Below are 15923 nucleotides of genomic sequence, written 5' to 3' on the forward strand. Positions count from 1 at the left end.
AAAAAGTAAACTCTAGAACGCTAGGGTTTTTTTTGTTTGAGAAAAAAAAGAAAAGTTTACAAAAGGAATTAAATTACAATTGTAATTTATTCTTTGTGTCCTAAATAAATTCACTTATTACCCCTTCTTTTAAATGATGTGTCGTACCATTTACCTATTCCTTCCATTTGTTTTAAATAAATTCAACATAATCATAAATATAGGCAGTTGAGAGTTAATAAGAAGCTCCACATTTGATTTTGTTGACTTATTGTAAAATTGTGTCTCATATAATGACCCCTTTTTTTAATTCTTCCTTCATCTCCATAGCTCCCAATTACAAACATGGATTGGTCACATTCCCTCATGTTCTTGCCTTTTCTCATTCTTTTTTCTTCTTCCATTCATGGCATTCATGGTGATGCTATGGTTAGTGGCACTGTCTTTTGTGACCAATGCAAAGATGGCCAACGATCTCTCTTTGATTATCCCATTTATGGTATAATTATTTTTTATATTTAGTTCACCGTTTTTATTTGGCGTTTTTCGATGCTTTTATTTTCGCGTTGTACAAATTTTAGAGGTCCGATCTTGATACTTGAACATAACCTTTTGGAATTTTACATTTCGATGGTTTCGTTTTAATTTTCAAAAACCATTTTAAATTTTTTATTTCAGTATTTTTCGTTTTCGTGCTATGTAGATTTTGTCGATTTACGCAATGCCCGTCTTGCAGGAATCAAAGTGAAGATGGAATGTGCAAATAGTAATGGAGAAATCACAATGTCAAGAGAAGAGACAACAGATTGGTTAGGTAACTATGGAATGAGAGTTGATGGGAGTCCAGATTTGAGCAATTGTTATGCAGAGGTTTCAAGCAATGGTGATGGTGGTGGAGGTTCAAATGGCTGTGGTGTAGGAGCTGGTCCAGCACAAAAGCTGAGGCTAATGTTTAGAATGTTTGATATGGAAATTTATTCTGTGGACTCGTTGCTAACTCAGCCTTCTCAACCAATGTCTTTTTGCCCCAACTCGTCTAATAACCCGGTTCCTAAACCCGTAAGGCCGCCGGCTCCGGAGGTGTCTCCGGTGATGCCGCCTCCGCGCTTCAAGGTTCCTACATTGCCACCGCTACCTCCGTTGCCGCCTATGCCGCCGGTGCCTTTCCTGGAAGCATCTGCTTGTAGTCACAAGTAAGTTTTCGCATTACTATTTTTTATTTTATTTTACTCTTTATATATTTGCCTATAATTACTGAATTGATATTTTCAAAAACAAATTACTGAGTTGACTCACCGAGTTAAACCAAATAGACAGAATTGAAATATTTGAAAATAATTTAGTTTGATTTCAGTTAGAGATGTTAGAAAGTTGTGTTCAACCGAACCAACGAATTATTGCAGGTATTTAAAGTCTGACACATCTACTGAATAATGTGAAAGCCAATGTTTTGAAGCAAATTAAAAAAAATGAGCTGGAATGACTTTAAAGTTTCACCAGAACTATTTTTTTTCCATATTAATTGATAGCTAGCTTCTTATATAATTTGAGTTATAGCTCGTCGGTTCCTCGCTTTGATTTGAATTCCACTTCAAATCTAACAAAACAATTCAAAATTTTATTTTGTAAATTGAATGAAATCATTTAAAAAAATGAATATTTCTAATATTATCAAACTAAATAAATATTCGCTCAGTTTTTTTAATTCCAATTTATACCAAACAGTAATCATAAAAATTTATTACTGAAAATAAATCCAAACCAAATCTTTTAAAATTTTAGTATCATTTTATATGAAATTTTCTCTTTTATCTCTTTTTTTTTCTAAAATTAATTATTGTAATTCTAAATACAATTTAAAAGACAATCACTACTAAAGGTACAAATGAAAAAAATAGTAACACTAATTATTTCTATCATCTTAATCTATGTGCAAAAGATTTATGTGTATAACTAAAACTGGATCTAATCAAATTTATCGGTTTGATTTTGATTTGAAATCTCCTAATTAAGCCTTGCAAAATGAGGGTGGGCATTTTAAATTTACATGTATGAGACTCAACTAAGATAATAAAAAAAAATTATAATCAGATTTTATGTATAAGCGTTTGTAAATTTTTTTAAAAGAAAAACAAATAAATTTATAAAAATCGGCTGACTTTTTATGCTTTCAAGTGGCTGAACTGTATTTTCAATTTTTAGCGAATCGAATCAGATTGGTCTCAGTTGAACCAGTTCGAAAAACACTTGATTTTGACTAGCATGGTTTCGTTAATTTGTCAGGAATTGGACAATGCCGGAGTATAAATGCTACTGGAGAGCAATAAACCCCGAAATGAAAGTCGCGGTCGTGTTCGGTTTGGAAGCGGCCCGAAAATACGGCACCGACATGACATTATGGGAAGGACTCCAAGGAAGAAGTGACCCTTACAAGACTCTGCTACGAGAAGCCATAACTGCACTCCTCAATTCTTACAACAGTCTTCAATTTCCTTACAATGCAATAACTGTGGTTACACGTTTCAATTTGGCATTAATGGGTTCTCAGAGGACTGCTCTTCGTACTGCTCTTAGTTTCATTAGGGCCAATTCTGGTTATAGCGGTCGCACCCCTTGCAAATTCACTGCTTGCAACTGATTTGTTCGGATGATGTTTATTTATTGCATAATTACGTTTGTATTGTCAATTTGATGCTACTTGCTTCTTATTTATTGAATTGTAAACTTGTAGTGTTAGTTTACAAACAAGTATACTAAATACATAAAAACTTCTCCCTCTACATTGTTTTGTTTCCGTCCATATGAATTTTATTTTTACATTTTTTCTCCGTTACTCATATCTGGATGAAATGAAATTTATTTTGAATTTGAATAAGTATTATTGTGATTTTATTTTCGCTTTACATGTCGGCTTTTTTGAATTATTCAAGGACTTTTAGTGATTATTTGAAAGCTAAATTTAAATTCTTGATGATTTAATATTTTTTTGGTGGTTTTATAATCTATCTTTTCGAAATTTCATTGAAGATGAATATGATCGAAAAGTGGTAAGTGTCAAGAAATCGAGTGGATCGTTATTTAATCAGAAAAGTATATAATTATGTTTTTCGCTTCAACATAATTTTATTCATCATTGAGAGTCAAAACGACATTTAGTGAGATTCATTTTTTTCTTCTTTCCAATTAACTCTTTACTTGGATTTTTGATTATTTTTATTTTATTATATGATTTTCATTTTTTTGTAAAAATTGGTACAAAAATTTGTTTGAATCTGAACTGGTTGTGTGTCTGATGCCAATATTACTTATTTAAGTGTACTTGGTTTCATTTTATAATTGATTAAATTTATTAATATTTTAATAAATTATAATAATTTTGAAGAAAAAAATAGATTATTTTGCCAGAGTGACGTGGTCAATAATTGAATATAATCGAGAAATGTCATTTCCGATTTTACATCAATCTATGTTGAACAAATTTTATTAAAGTATAAATCTATGGTAATTGAAAAATTAAATTTTTATTATAAAAAAATAAAATAATTTCTGTTACCTTTTAAAATGAAACCAAAATACACCCCAATATTATAATCTAAAAAAAAGTGCGCCAATATTTTTAAGTTTGGGAAAAGGTGCAAAAATGACATTTATGTATATCATGTGTCTCTTATTGGCATCTTATGTATTTCGGATCTCAAATATGACCCTATTGTTGTGAAAATGTATCAAAAAAAGAACACAGAAAATGGACGGTGTTAAACAGAAATGAGTATGGCATTAAACGAAAATATTAACGGAAGAGTCATCTTTGATACTTTTTCAAGACGTTAGGGTCATTTTTGAGATCCGAAATACATAAGGTGCCAATATGAGATGGGGGATAAACATTAGGGTTATTTTTGCACCTTTTCCCTTTAAGTTTTAACCCAATTTTCAACTCTCCGAACATCAGAAAACAGTTGAGAGTTGACCTTGAAGATGAAGATCAATGTCTCATCATCGTCTTCAAAATTAATCCTTCTGCTACTTCTGATCCTCACCATCTTCATCCCAATCAACAGCTCACATTTCCAAATAAAAGAAGCAACAATCAAAGATCTTCAGCAAGCTTTCTCAGAACACATACTAACCTCAAAACAGCTAACCACATTCTACTTAAACCAAATCCAATCCCTCAATCCGCTACTTCGCAGCGTACTGGAGATAAATCCCGACGCGTTAGATCAAGCAGAGAAGGCTGATCGAGAGAGGGAGATGAATCAGGGACGTGCATCATTAGGGGAGTTGCATGGAATTCCTGTGCTGATCAAGGATGGTATAGGGACCAAGGATAAGCTGAACACGACGTGCGGGTCGTACGCTCTTCTAGGGTCTGAGGTGGCGCGTGATGCCGGAGTGGTGGAGAGGTTGAGAAAGGGTGGTGCTGTTATATTGGGGAAGGCTAGTCAAAATGAGTGGTATGGATCTAGGTCTATGGAAATTCCCGCGGGTTGGTGTGCTAGAGGTGGTCAAGCTGTGGTTAGTACTTCTTTTTATGTTAATTCCAAAAATTTTGTGTTTTGTTTTTTTACGGTTATTTTTTATACTCTCTAAAGATATAAATGTCGATATAGTTAAAAATCTATATACTAAACTCTAAAAATAGATCAAGTTTGACTTATCTGTATCCGCTTATAAGTTCTAATTTTAATATGGAATAACATTTTATTGTTAGTTTTGTCATGTAAGACTTTTGTTTAGGGGTGCGAATTATATAAGGAGGAAAATTCTAATTAATAATTTCTTCATATTGATCGAGAGGAATTTAGAATGAAATTTTTTGTGTAACGAAATTTACATATTCAACTAACTCTGCCTACCCGTGAGTAGCTCTGCCGCTGCTTTCGTTGAACTAATAAGACAATGACAATTTTAATCATTGCCTCATACATATTGTTGCAGAATTAACAATTTGATTGTGTATATATGTAAAAATTGGTACAAAAGTTTGTTTGAAAATTTGGGGCTGTAATATGAGTAAGTTATTTACTTAACTAATGCAGAACCCTTATGTGAAATGGGGAAATCCATGTGGTTCAAGTAGTGGATCAGCAATATCAGTGGCTGCAAACATGGTAACAGTCTCGCTGGGAACTGAAACTGATGGTTCTATTCTTTGCCCAGCAGATCACAACTCTGTAGTAGGCATCAAGCCAACTGTTGGGCTCACTAGCCGTGCTGGTGTCGTTCCAATTTCACATCGTCAGGACTCAATCGGGTAAACAGTTGAAAACTTCGCCAAATTCTGAATTCCACCTTCTAATTTTCTGTCAGTCAAACACATTTCGGTAATCTTGCAAAAGTATTAGAATCTAGTAACAATTTCAAAAATGGGAATGGAAATGCAGGCCCATATGCCGGACTGTATCAGATGCAGTGTATGTTCTTGATGCTATTGTTGGTTTCGATCCAAGAGACTCTGAAGCAACAAAGGAAGCTGCTAAGTTCATACCTGCAGGTGGTTATAAGCAGTTTCTGAAGCAGGACGGACTAAACGGAAAAAGACTTGGAGTGGTTCGTCATCCGTTTTCTGACTTTTACAACGATTCATCAATCCTGTCAGACTTCGACAACCACCTGGAAGTTTTCAGGTACTACTCAGACTACGATAATCATTGACGTTGAGAATGCAAAATTTACAGTTTCAGAAACAGAAACGAAATGACAAAATATTGGACTCCTATAGGCGAGGAGGTGCAACTGTGTTGGACGATCTGCAGATAGCGAATATTGATGTAATAATGGATTCCACTCAAAGCGGTGAAGCATTAGTGATCCTCGCTGAATTCAAGCTGACGATTAATCAATATCTCAATGAACACTACTAGAAATCAGCTTATTAGCGACCGCAATTAGCGACGGAACCTAGTTCCGTCGCTAAACTGATGAATTACCGACGGCCTTGGCGACGGATAGTAAATCCGTCGCCAATTCTCCAAAACACCATGGCGGGAGCTGACCCGCCAATTTTGCAGACTGAAATTAGCGACGGATTGTACTATCCGTCGCTAAACTTCCAATAATATTTGGCGGGAGCAAACCCGCCAAATTTACATGTTGAAATTAGCGACGGATTACAAAAATCCGTCGCCAATTTCATGGTGCTGTTGAAACGCATCGTTTTAGGGATGTATTTAGCGACGGATTGTAATCCGTCGCTAAATATAACCCTTGAAACGATGCGTTTCATTTTTCTTTCTCCTCCCTTACTTTTCTTTTCCCCTAATTTTTTCTTTTCTCTACTTCCCGCCGCCGGTCACCTTCTTCCACCATCCAATCCTCCTTCGCCGCCGCCGGTCACCTATCGCTGCCGCCATCCAATCCTCCTTCGCCGCCGCTGTTCTTATTTCTCCGCCTCCTTATCCGTGCCGTTGTTGCCGCCGCCCGTCGAGTTCAGACCAGCCTTTGCTGCCGCCGCCGTCCACTTTCTTCCACCTGCCGTTGCCGGTCCAGGTATGTATTCTTCTATTTTTTTGTTTGTTTTACTATAAAACATTAGGTTATTTTTATCCATCACATTTGTTTCTAATTTCCAGCCTCCCACCGTCGCCACCGCTGCCGCCGCCGTCGCCACCGCTGCCGCTGCCGTCTTCAGTTCCGCTGCCGGTCCAGGTATGATTAACATTAGGTTAAGTTTTATTTTAATTAATATTAATTATTTTAGTTTAGTAATTAGTTAACTTAGATTAATTAGATTAAGGTTAATTTTATATTAGATTAGGTTATTTAGTTAATTTAATTTATCATTAGTTAGTACATTAAGGTTAATTTTATACCTAATTAGTAAATTTAGGTTATTTTATATTAATTATGTCAATTTGGGTTATTTGATTAGGTTAATTAAATAGTTTAATTTTAAGTTGATTACATTATATATAAATGATTAGGTTAATTAAATTATAAATGATTAGGTTAATTAAATTGTTTAATTTTAATTTGATTAAATTTTGAATGATTATGTTAATTAAATTTTTGTATTATAGGTTAAATAAAAAATATTTTAGGTTAAATATTTTATTAGATTAATTGTATTGTTTAATTTTGTTAAATTAAGTTAGTTAATTTGTAATATTAGGCAACCTATAATTTTAATTTATGTTAATTATGTTAATTAAATGAAATTAGCGTAATTTATTAACCGTATGCTTTATTGGAAAAACATTGAGATGAAATAAGTTGTTGGTTATGTTGGAATATGTATTGTTTACTTGCAGGCTTTCCCTGAAAAATGGGTGATGCTCATTTTTAGGGGAAATGCTGCCGGTTTTTTTTAAATATTAAAAACTAATGAAAAACTTAAACCGTAGGATTTTGGCGCTGATAGCCGTAGACTGTTTTCGCACTAAACCGACCGTTCTCATAAGTCCTCTAATTTGCGGTTCTGCTCTTCAACAAGTAAGTGTTATTGCATTTTTGTATTTCAATTTAATTAATTAGTTCGAGTAAATTGAATAACTGTTAAATTTAATCAACAAAGATTTTATTCCCACCGAATAAAATCTTACCTAGCCGTAGAAACCCGTCCCGTGTGTTCAAGAGATTGAACGACACGAGATTGTACGTGTGTACAGTTCGTAAAACTGCTGTCGTCTGCGTAATTTGATCACGAAAAAACATATATGTATGGATATGGTATAAAAATATTTGGTAGTTTTCTGGCGTATGTTCTCCGGGTGGCTATTTAATATAGGCTGTGTAACGCTTATTCCTTACGGAATATATAATTAGCGTTACACACCTATATTATATAATGCAACTGGGGAACGACGCTGGAAGGCTGCCGAATATTTTTTCCGTATTCATGCATATATCGTGATCGAATTATGGGGCGCCAGTTTTGCGAATGGGATAGGACCCTACCCTTTTAGCAGTCAATTACATTGACTTTGCTACGTTGAGCTTATGAACCAGTACCTAATTGTACGTCCTCCAGAAATGAATCCAGACCGCAGTTGGATGTATACGAGACATGACAGAGGCTTCCTGCCGCCTGATTTTTTCCCTAATCTTGAAGAGTTCGTGAATTTTGCTGTACAACATCCCGAGTGTATGAGTGGGGAAGAGATAAAATGCCCATGTTCTAGGACAAAATGTAGAAATACAAATTTTCGAGATGTCGAAGTTGTGAAACTACATGTCTTGCAGTCTGGGTTTGTTCCAGATTACTATGTCTGGATTCACCACGGTGAGGTGAATGTCCCTCCTGTAGTTCAGCAGCCGGCTAATGAATACGATTACTATAATGAGGGAGGGGGAGATTTAAACTATGGCCAGAGAATGGTTATTGATGCTGCTGGTCCCGAAGTTTTTGAGGAAGAGACCCCGAATGACGAAGCTCGGAAGTTTTTTGATATGATGAGTGCGGCAGAAGAAGAAATATGGCCCGGAAATAGCAAACACTCACCCCTGTCCGCATCTGTTGAAATTTTGGATATTAAGTGTCGACATCAGGGGTCGATATCTTTGATTGATGACACCTGCCGTTTATTACAAGAACTGCTTCCAGAGAACAACAAAATGCCGAAAAATTTTGCAAATATCAAGAAGCTGGTGAAAGGTCTCGGGTTGCCGGTCGAGGTTATTGATTGCTGTTTCCACAACTGTATGATTTACTGGGGGGCGGACGAGGATTTAACCCACTGTAAAGTTTGCACATTTCCTCGGTGGAAACCTGTAACGAAAAGCAATTCGGCCAAAAGAAGGGCTAACGTTCCGTACAAAAAAATGTTTTATTTCCCTTTAACTCCGAGGCTGCAAAGATTGTACGCTTCCAAAGCCACAGCTAAACATATGACATGGCACGCTGAACATGAAATGGAAGACGAGAAGATGTGTCATCCTTCTGACTCTCCGGCTTGGAAACGGTTCAGTGAGTTGCATACAGATTTTGCTGACGAAACAAGAAATATCAGGCTAGGCTTATGTACTGACGGGTTTCAACCATTTGGTAGTTTTGGGAAAAATTATTCTTCCTGGCCAGTTATTGTGACGCCGTATAATCTGCCTCCTGGCATGTGCATGAAGGATGAGTTTATGTTTCTAACAATACTTGTCCCGGGACCCGGTAATCCAAAAAACCATATGGATATTTTCCTGCAGCCATTAATAGCGGAGTTGAATCAGTTGTGGGAATCTGGAATCCGGACATATGACATTCAAAAACGGCAGAATTTTCAAATGAGGGCGGCGCTTATGTGGACAATTAATGACTTTCCCGCTTATTCAATGTTGTCCGGTTGGAGCACATCAGGAAGATTGGCATGTCCGCATTGTATGAAAAATACTGAGGCTTTCACGTTGCCCGAGAGTGGAAAACAATCGTGGTTTGATTGCCACAGAAAGTTTTTACCTACAGGTCACCATTTCCGTCGGAATGTTACCGAATTCCGAAAAGGCAAACAAGTTAGACATCAATTTGGAGGTGTGAGGACTGGAGATGAAGTGTTAGCAGAGGTGGACGGTTTGGGGTTTAAGAGGGCCTATGAGAATGATGCTAAGGCTACGAATGATGAACTATCTAAAGGCCGTGGTTGGAACCGAAAAAGTATATTTTGGGATTTACCGTATTGGAGGACAAATGTGATCCGGCATAATCTCGATGTCATGCATATTGAGAAAAATGTATTTGACAACGTTTTCAATACCGTGCTCAATGTACCTGGTAAGACGAAAGATACGGCAAAATCTCGGGCAGAGTTGAATAAAATTTGTGATCGTCCTGGCCTGGCACAAGATGAGGAAACTGGTAGATATCCAAAGGCTTTGTATGCTTTGGACAGAGATTTAAAAAAGATTTTGTTAGAATGGATTCAAAAGTTAAAGTTTCCAGATGGTTACGTGTCCAACTTGTCTAGGTGCGTTGATTTAAACAGTTTAAAGATGATGGGCATGAAAAGTCATGATTGTCATGTCTTCATGCAACGACTTTTGCCAATTGCTCTTCGGGAGCTTCTTCCGGCAGAAGTGTGGGAGCCTTTAACAGAGTTGAGTATATTCTTCAGAGAGTTAACCGCCACATCGCTGAAAAAGGCAGATCTTCAGAGATTAGAGCTTGATATCCCGAAGATACTGTGCAAGTTGGAACGTATATTTCCGCCGAGTTTTTTTGATTCGATGGAACATCTCCCCGTACACCTTCCATACGAAGCTATGATGGCAGGACCTGTTCAGTATCGTTGGATGTATCCGTTTGAAAGGTGATATATTTAAAGTTCTATTTCGTCAACCGATAATTAGGTAAATTAACTAATTATATGATTATGCAGATACCTGAGAAAACTCAAAAATAAGGTTTCGAATAAAGGCAGAGTGGAAGGAAGCATTAGCAGCGGATATCTACTGGAGGAAACAGCAAAATTTGCATCTTTTTATTTCAAGGATGGTGATCCGATGGTACCATGTCGGATGCAAAGAAATGAAGTTTGCGAAATGGACGTTGATGATGATTTCGACAGATTAAATATTTTCAAACCAAAAGGGCGACCTGTAGGTGCTTGTCGGAACAGATATCTGGATGATGATGAATATGTTGCTGCCCGAAGCTACATCCTTTTGAATTGCCCTGAAATCGAACCTTACAGAGAGTAAGTCTTAATATACAAATTTAAGTTCAGTATTGAAGAATTTGATACAAATTGTATTAATTCGCTCGTATTCTTGTAAAAAGAGTTTTTGAAGGTGAGTTGTATGAATTCAACCCCGAAATTACACAGACCGAAGTTGTAGTCAAATTGGAGAGGGAATTCGCCTTTTGGTTCGAGCAATATGTAAGTATTAATGTTGTTTTACCGTCGTAGTTGTATGTTATATTATCGTGTTGATATAATAATTGTGCTACAGGTGAAAGACCCAACTGTCAGTACCAATCCCTATATTCTAAGTCTTGCAAAGGGACCGCTTAGATCGGTCAAAACATTCAAGGGGTACTGTGTGAACGGGTTTAAATTCAATACTGAAGAATATGGGGAGGATCGGGTCACAATGAATAGCGGAGTCTGTGTAAAAGGATCACTCTACGGCCCAGCTGAAAGCGACTTTTATGGAGTGTTGACTGACATTATTGAGTTAGAGTATCCAGCTCTACCAATAAAGAGGACGGTTTTATTTAAATGTAATTGGTTTGATCCTACAAAAACGGTTGGTATGTTAGTCCATCCTCGGTATAACATAGTGGATGTTAATCACAGAAGGAGATACAACAAATATGAACCTTTCATTTTAGCTGAACAGTCCGACCAAGTACATTACTTACCTTATCCTAGCAAAAAGCGGGACAAGAAAGATTGGTGGGCAGTATGCAAGATAAAAGCTCGCTCTGAGCTAGACATGCCTGAAACAACTGTTCCAGCTTTCCAAGATGATAGTGCAGAACATCCGCTCGATGTCATAACGAATGACGACCCGGCAAATTTAGTTGATCCGAATGGCGAGGCGGACGAGGCTGCATTACACAACCCTCCAATAGTAGAGACGGAAGATGATTATCCACCATCCTCATCAGACGATGATGACATTGGAGCGGAAGATGATATAGAAATTGCATGATTTGTTTTAATGTTATTTCTGTAGAATTTTGACTTTTATTTACGTTTGTTGATGTAGTAACTTTATTTTGGTAAAAAATTATGTGTTATGGTTTTTATAATAGATGTGATTATTTTTTTCTTGTCGAATATTGTTTTGTAATTTGTTTTGCAGATATGAGAGGTTCAGGTTCTTCTTCTGCCGGCCGAGGCCGGGGTAGGGACACTGGTCAGGGACGTGGACGTGGACGTGGACGTGGCGACCCAGAGCAGGATCCACTTGAGAGCTCGGATCCAGGGGCTGAGCAGCAGGTGCTGGCGGGTAGACCCGCACCGCGGAGAGCGGCGAGACAGCCACAGGACCAGCCGCCAGCTACGGACGAGACTGGGAGGATTAGAGTTACACCTGATGCTGCAAGGTATGATTGACAACTTTTTTTTAACAAATATTATTTCAAAAATGTGAAAACTAACTTTTTTGTAACGTACAGAGAAAGGTTACTAGATAGCAGGAACGACAGCGGGAGCGCATCGAGGGCGATCTTGCCCATTTTCCGATCTAGCTGGTTCCCTGAGGGTTCCTCGTGGAAGAAGCTGACAGCAGAGCATAAGGGCTTCTACTTCGAGGAGTTCAAGGTTGTTAAATTAAAATTTTAAATATATGTTTTACTGTCTTTTTGATTTCTAATTGTTTTTATTAATTAATGGTTTGCAGAAGGGTTTTTGCTGGGACTCCACCCACCCTGAGGACCTGATTAGAGGGGTCTTCTACCGACATGCGGCTAATCGGTACAAAGATACTCTCCACAACATGAAGCCAGATAAAAAAGAGGGCAGTGTTAGTGCTGATACTTGGGCGTCGTGGAAGCGAGACTGGGATACTGCTGAGGCTAAGAAGAAGTCTGAGGTAGCACGAGCTAATCGGCTGAGTGAGCCGTCCGGAGCTGGCACCGGACCGGTTCGACATACCGCAGGATCGAGATCGGCTACGAGGCATAAGACAGTTATGGTAAGTTTTTAATATTACTAATCGTTATATATTCTGTTTATCTACTAATTAACTTTTTCATTTCATATGATAGACTGAGGAGCTCGGTCGAGAGCCCACTTTAGCTGAGTTGCATGTACGGTTGCACCTGACCAAGGCTGATCGGACTGTCTTCGTTGACAAGAGATCAAAGGATAAAAACGTAAGTTTATTTTAACCTTAATTAGTGACTGCTTACTATGATATAAATATAACTTTATATAGTGAGTTGTTTATAGGATGTTTACGTGTTTGTTGTGGGTGTTGTGATTGCTATTTCGTATTGTTGAAAAGAGTTGTCTGTAGTTGTTGCAGGATGTCCCTGAAAAATGGGTGATGATCTAATTTTAGAGAAAATGTTGCCGAATTTTAGTTAGAAATGTAGGTTTAAACTAATATTTGTGAAGTATTTTTATAAAGTTTTACTAAACTATAAATTTGTATTTTTATTCTCAGGACATTTCCAGGCAGAGCTTGCTGCAGCGACCCAGTCTCAGGCGGCTGGAGAAGGGAGTTCGTCGACTCCAGAGCCGATCGACGAGAACGAGCTGTTTTTGTCTCTCGAGGCAATCAAGAAGCAGCGAGTCTACGGTATTGGTTCGGCTTCAGCATCCTACATCGGCCAGAGCAGCCGATTGCGCCGCGGCGGATCATCCCAGTCACAGCAGCAGGCGGTCGTTAGTGAGGAGATCGAGCAGCGCATTGCTAGAGAGGTTGAGGAGCGACTCGAGCAGCGGATGCGTACTGTGGAGGCGGGTTTTGAAGAGCGGGTCGAGCAGCAGATCCGTACTGTGGAGGCGGGTTTCGACGAGCGGATCCGTACTGAGCTTGCGCGACTGATGACTACACTCCCACCGGAGTTACGACCGCAGTTTCCCCCACCTCCACCTCCACCGGCTGACGACACTACTAGTTTGGAGTAGTATAGTATTTGGACTTGGATTTTTATACTACAGTTTGCATATTTTGACTTATTTAGTATTTATCGAATTGTATACTTTTTTACCGTTTATTTATATATAACGGTTTCGGTTTATGTTTATTTGTTGTTGTCTATCGTGTATGTCTGTGATTAGTTAACGGGTCTATTAAAAAACAGGGAAATTCAAAAAATGCCGAAAAACGGGAATTTTCTGCCGAAAAAATAAAAAATTAGCGACCACATATGAGCTTTTAGCGACGGATTTTCCGTCACTATATTCCTCAAAAAAGACAAAATTGGACTAATTAGCGACGGAAAGTCCGTCGCTAATTAGTCCAATTTAGCGACTACAAGTAGCGACGGATTATTCCGTCGCTAAATTAGCGACGGAATAATCCGTCGATAATGTGTCGGTATTTGGTCGGCTAGCCCGACCAAAATACCGACTGAACAAGGTCATATTACCGACGGAATTGCCGTCGGTAATTTGGCGACAGTTCTCTTTTTTGGGTCGCTAAATGATTAGCGACCCAAAATGTACCGACAGATTTTTTCCGTCGGTAATCCGTCGATAACCTTATGTAGCGACGGATTTTAGCCAATCAGCGACGGAAATTTCCGTCGCTGATTGGCTGATTTCTTGTAGTGGAACTCGTCAAATCGCCTGTGAGATCATTGGCAGACATCATCAGTTTCAACAACAATCATCCTGATCTGGTATATAAATTCTGATCAGAAAAAAAAGCCTCAGAATTGAGCAACTCAGTACACACAGTAATTTTATGTGTCCAATCCATGCAGGAAAAGATGAAACAGTACGGTCAGGATCTATTTATAGCTTCAGAAATGACAAACGGGCTCGGAGAGGATGAGATTGCGGCAGTGAAGCTAATGGAAAAACTGTTGAAAGAAGGGTTCGAGAAAATGATGAAAGAAAACAATTTAGATGCAATGGTAACACTCGGCTGGACTGCTTCTACGGTTCTAGCCATCGGAGGCTACCCCGCGATTAGCGTCCCAGCCGGGTATGACGGCAATGGAATGCCGTTTGGAGTATGTTTTGGAGGATTGAAAGGCATGGAACCAAAACTGATTGAGATTGCTTATGCTTTTGAGCAGGCTACATTGTCACGTCTGCCTCCTTTTTCTTACCACCACATTAAATGATTGCCTTAATAAATGTTTAGCAAAATTCTTTTAAATTCCCTACCATTATACAGAATTGTGACAAAAATCAAATGCTTTAACAGTTGCATTTCAGCACCCATACCACTTTAATGTGATATGGATCTATAAATCTGTATCAATTTGTAATGACGACTCAAAATGCCAATAGATTGAATTCTATATCTCTATATCTAAATGTCTTAAAGAAAATTTAGAAATCAACTTATTGCGCTGAAAATAATTTTTTTTACTTATATAAAATTTTAAAGAATAAAGGATCACTTTCACCCCCGAACTTGCGTCAAAGTATCAAAAAAGTCCAAAGCTGGAAAATAGGATCACTTATACCCTGAACTTGTGTATTTTTGGTCAAAAACCCCCCTCCCCACTCTCACCTCAGAGAGTGAGATACACTCTCCGGTATTGGATAGTGGTTTTGTTGGTAAAGTGGTTTTTGATAATAAAAAGGTTTAAAATAGTCCAATTCTTTTTAAATTTTTCTCTTTTAACACATAATAATAAAAAAAGAACAAATTAGTCCTTTTAATTTTAAAACTATATATATTAAATTTATATTAACTAAAAAATAGAGGACCTTTTTATATTTTTTACAAAAAAATTAAATTTTTTTAAATTTTTTTAGGTCTCAGGCGAGGAGGAGCTCCTCCTCGCCTGAGACGAGGAGCTGCTGCTCCGGTGAGGAGCAGCAGCTCCTCAGAAGAACATGGTCTGTTTTTCAGGCGAGGAGCGGATCCGCTCCTCGCCTGAAGAACAGACCCATCAGTTTGTTCTTCGTGAAGAAGAACAAACCGCTGGGTCTGTTCTTCTTCACGAAGAACAGAGGGTCTGTTCTTCAGGCGAGGAGCGGATCCGCTCCTCGCTTGAAGAACAGACCTAGCGGTTTGTTCTTCGTGAAGAAGAACAAACCGCTGGATCTGTTCTTCTTCACGAAGAACAAATCTTGAGTCTGTTCTTCTTCACGAAGAACAGACCTTGCTGTTCTTCGTAAAGAAGAACAGAGAGGTTGTTCTTGGAAGAACAGACCCACCGGTCTGTTCTTCCAAGAAGAACAGCAGATTGGCCGGAAAAATTTCCGGCCAATCTGTTAAAAAAGATGAAAAAAAATTTGAAATTAGGAATTTTTTAAAAATAAAATTAGGATTTATTAATTAGAGATTTGGTATTTTAAATTGTTTTAGTTAGGATTTTATTAGGATTTAATTAATGATTAGTTAGAGTTAATTGTATTTTTATAAATCTCACTCTC

At 37.8% G+C, this 15923-nt stretch overlaps 3 protein-coding genes across 3 annotated transcripts; all 3 read left to right on the plus strand.

Moving 5' to 3' along the window:
- The first annotated feature begins 245 nt into the window (after positions 1 to 245).
- On the plus strand, positions 246 to 2759 carry LOC126682173 (uncharacterized). The gene is made up of 3 exons (XM_050377767.2): positions 246 to 478; positions 716 to 1172; positions 2263 to 2759. The coding sequence occupies exons 1-3, from the start codon at positions 325 to 327 to the stop codon at positions 2615 to 2617; spliced, it is 966 nt and encodes a 321-aa protein (XP_050233724.1). The 5' UTR covers positions 246 to 324; the 3' UTR covers positions 2618 to 2759.
- Positions 2760 to 3908: 1149 nt separating this feature from the next.
- Positions 3909 to 14844, plus strand: LOC126682172 (probable amidase At4g34880). Its single transcript, XM_050377766.2, has 6 exons — positions 3909 to 4497; positions 5022 to 5236; positions 5367 to 5609; positions 5705 to 5834; positions 14138 to 14206; positions 14291 to 14844. The coding sequence occupies exons 1-6, from the start codon at positions 3958 to 3960 to the stop codon at positions 14654 to 14656; spliced, it is 1563 nt and encodes a 520-aa protein (XP_050233723.1). The 5' UTR covers positions 3909 to 3957; the 3' UTR covers positions 14657 to 14844.
- Positions 5850 to 11709, plus strand: LOC126682171 (uncharacterized). The gene is made up of 7 exons (XM_050377765.2): positions 5850 to 6471; positions 6555 to 6630; positions 7326 to 7413; positions 7952 to 10214; positions 10284 to 10601; positions 10685 to 10784; positions 10858 to 11709. The coding sequence occupies exons 4-7, from the start codon at positions 7954 to 7956 to the stop codon at positions 11560 to 11562; spliced, it is 3384 nt and encodes a 1127-aa protein (XP_050233722.1). The 5' UTR covers positions 5850 to 6471; positions 6555 to 6630; positions 7326 to 7413; positions 7952 to 7953; the 3' UTR covers positions 11563 to 11709.
- Positions 14845 to 15923: the final 1079 nt, after the last annotated feature.

The sequence above is a fragment of the Mercurialis annua genome, linkage group LG5, assembly GCF_937616625.2.
Source record: "Mercurialis annua linkage group LG5, ddMerAnnu1.2, whole genome shotgun sequence".
NCBI lineage: Eukaryota > Viridiplantae > Streptophyta > Magnoliopsida > Malpighiales > Euphorbiaceae > Mercurialis > Mercurialis annua.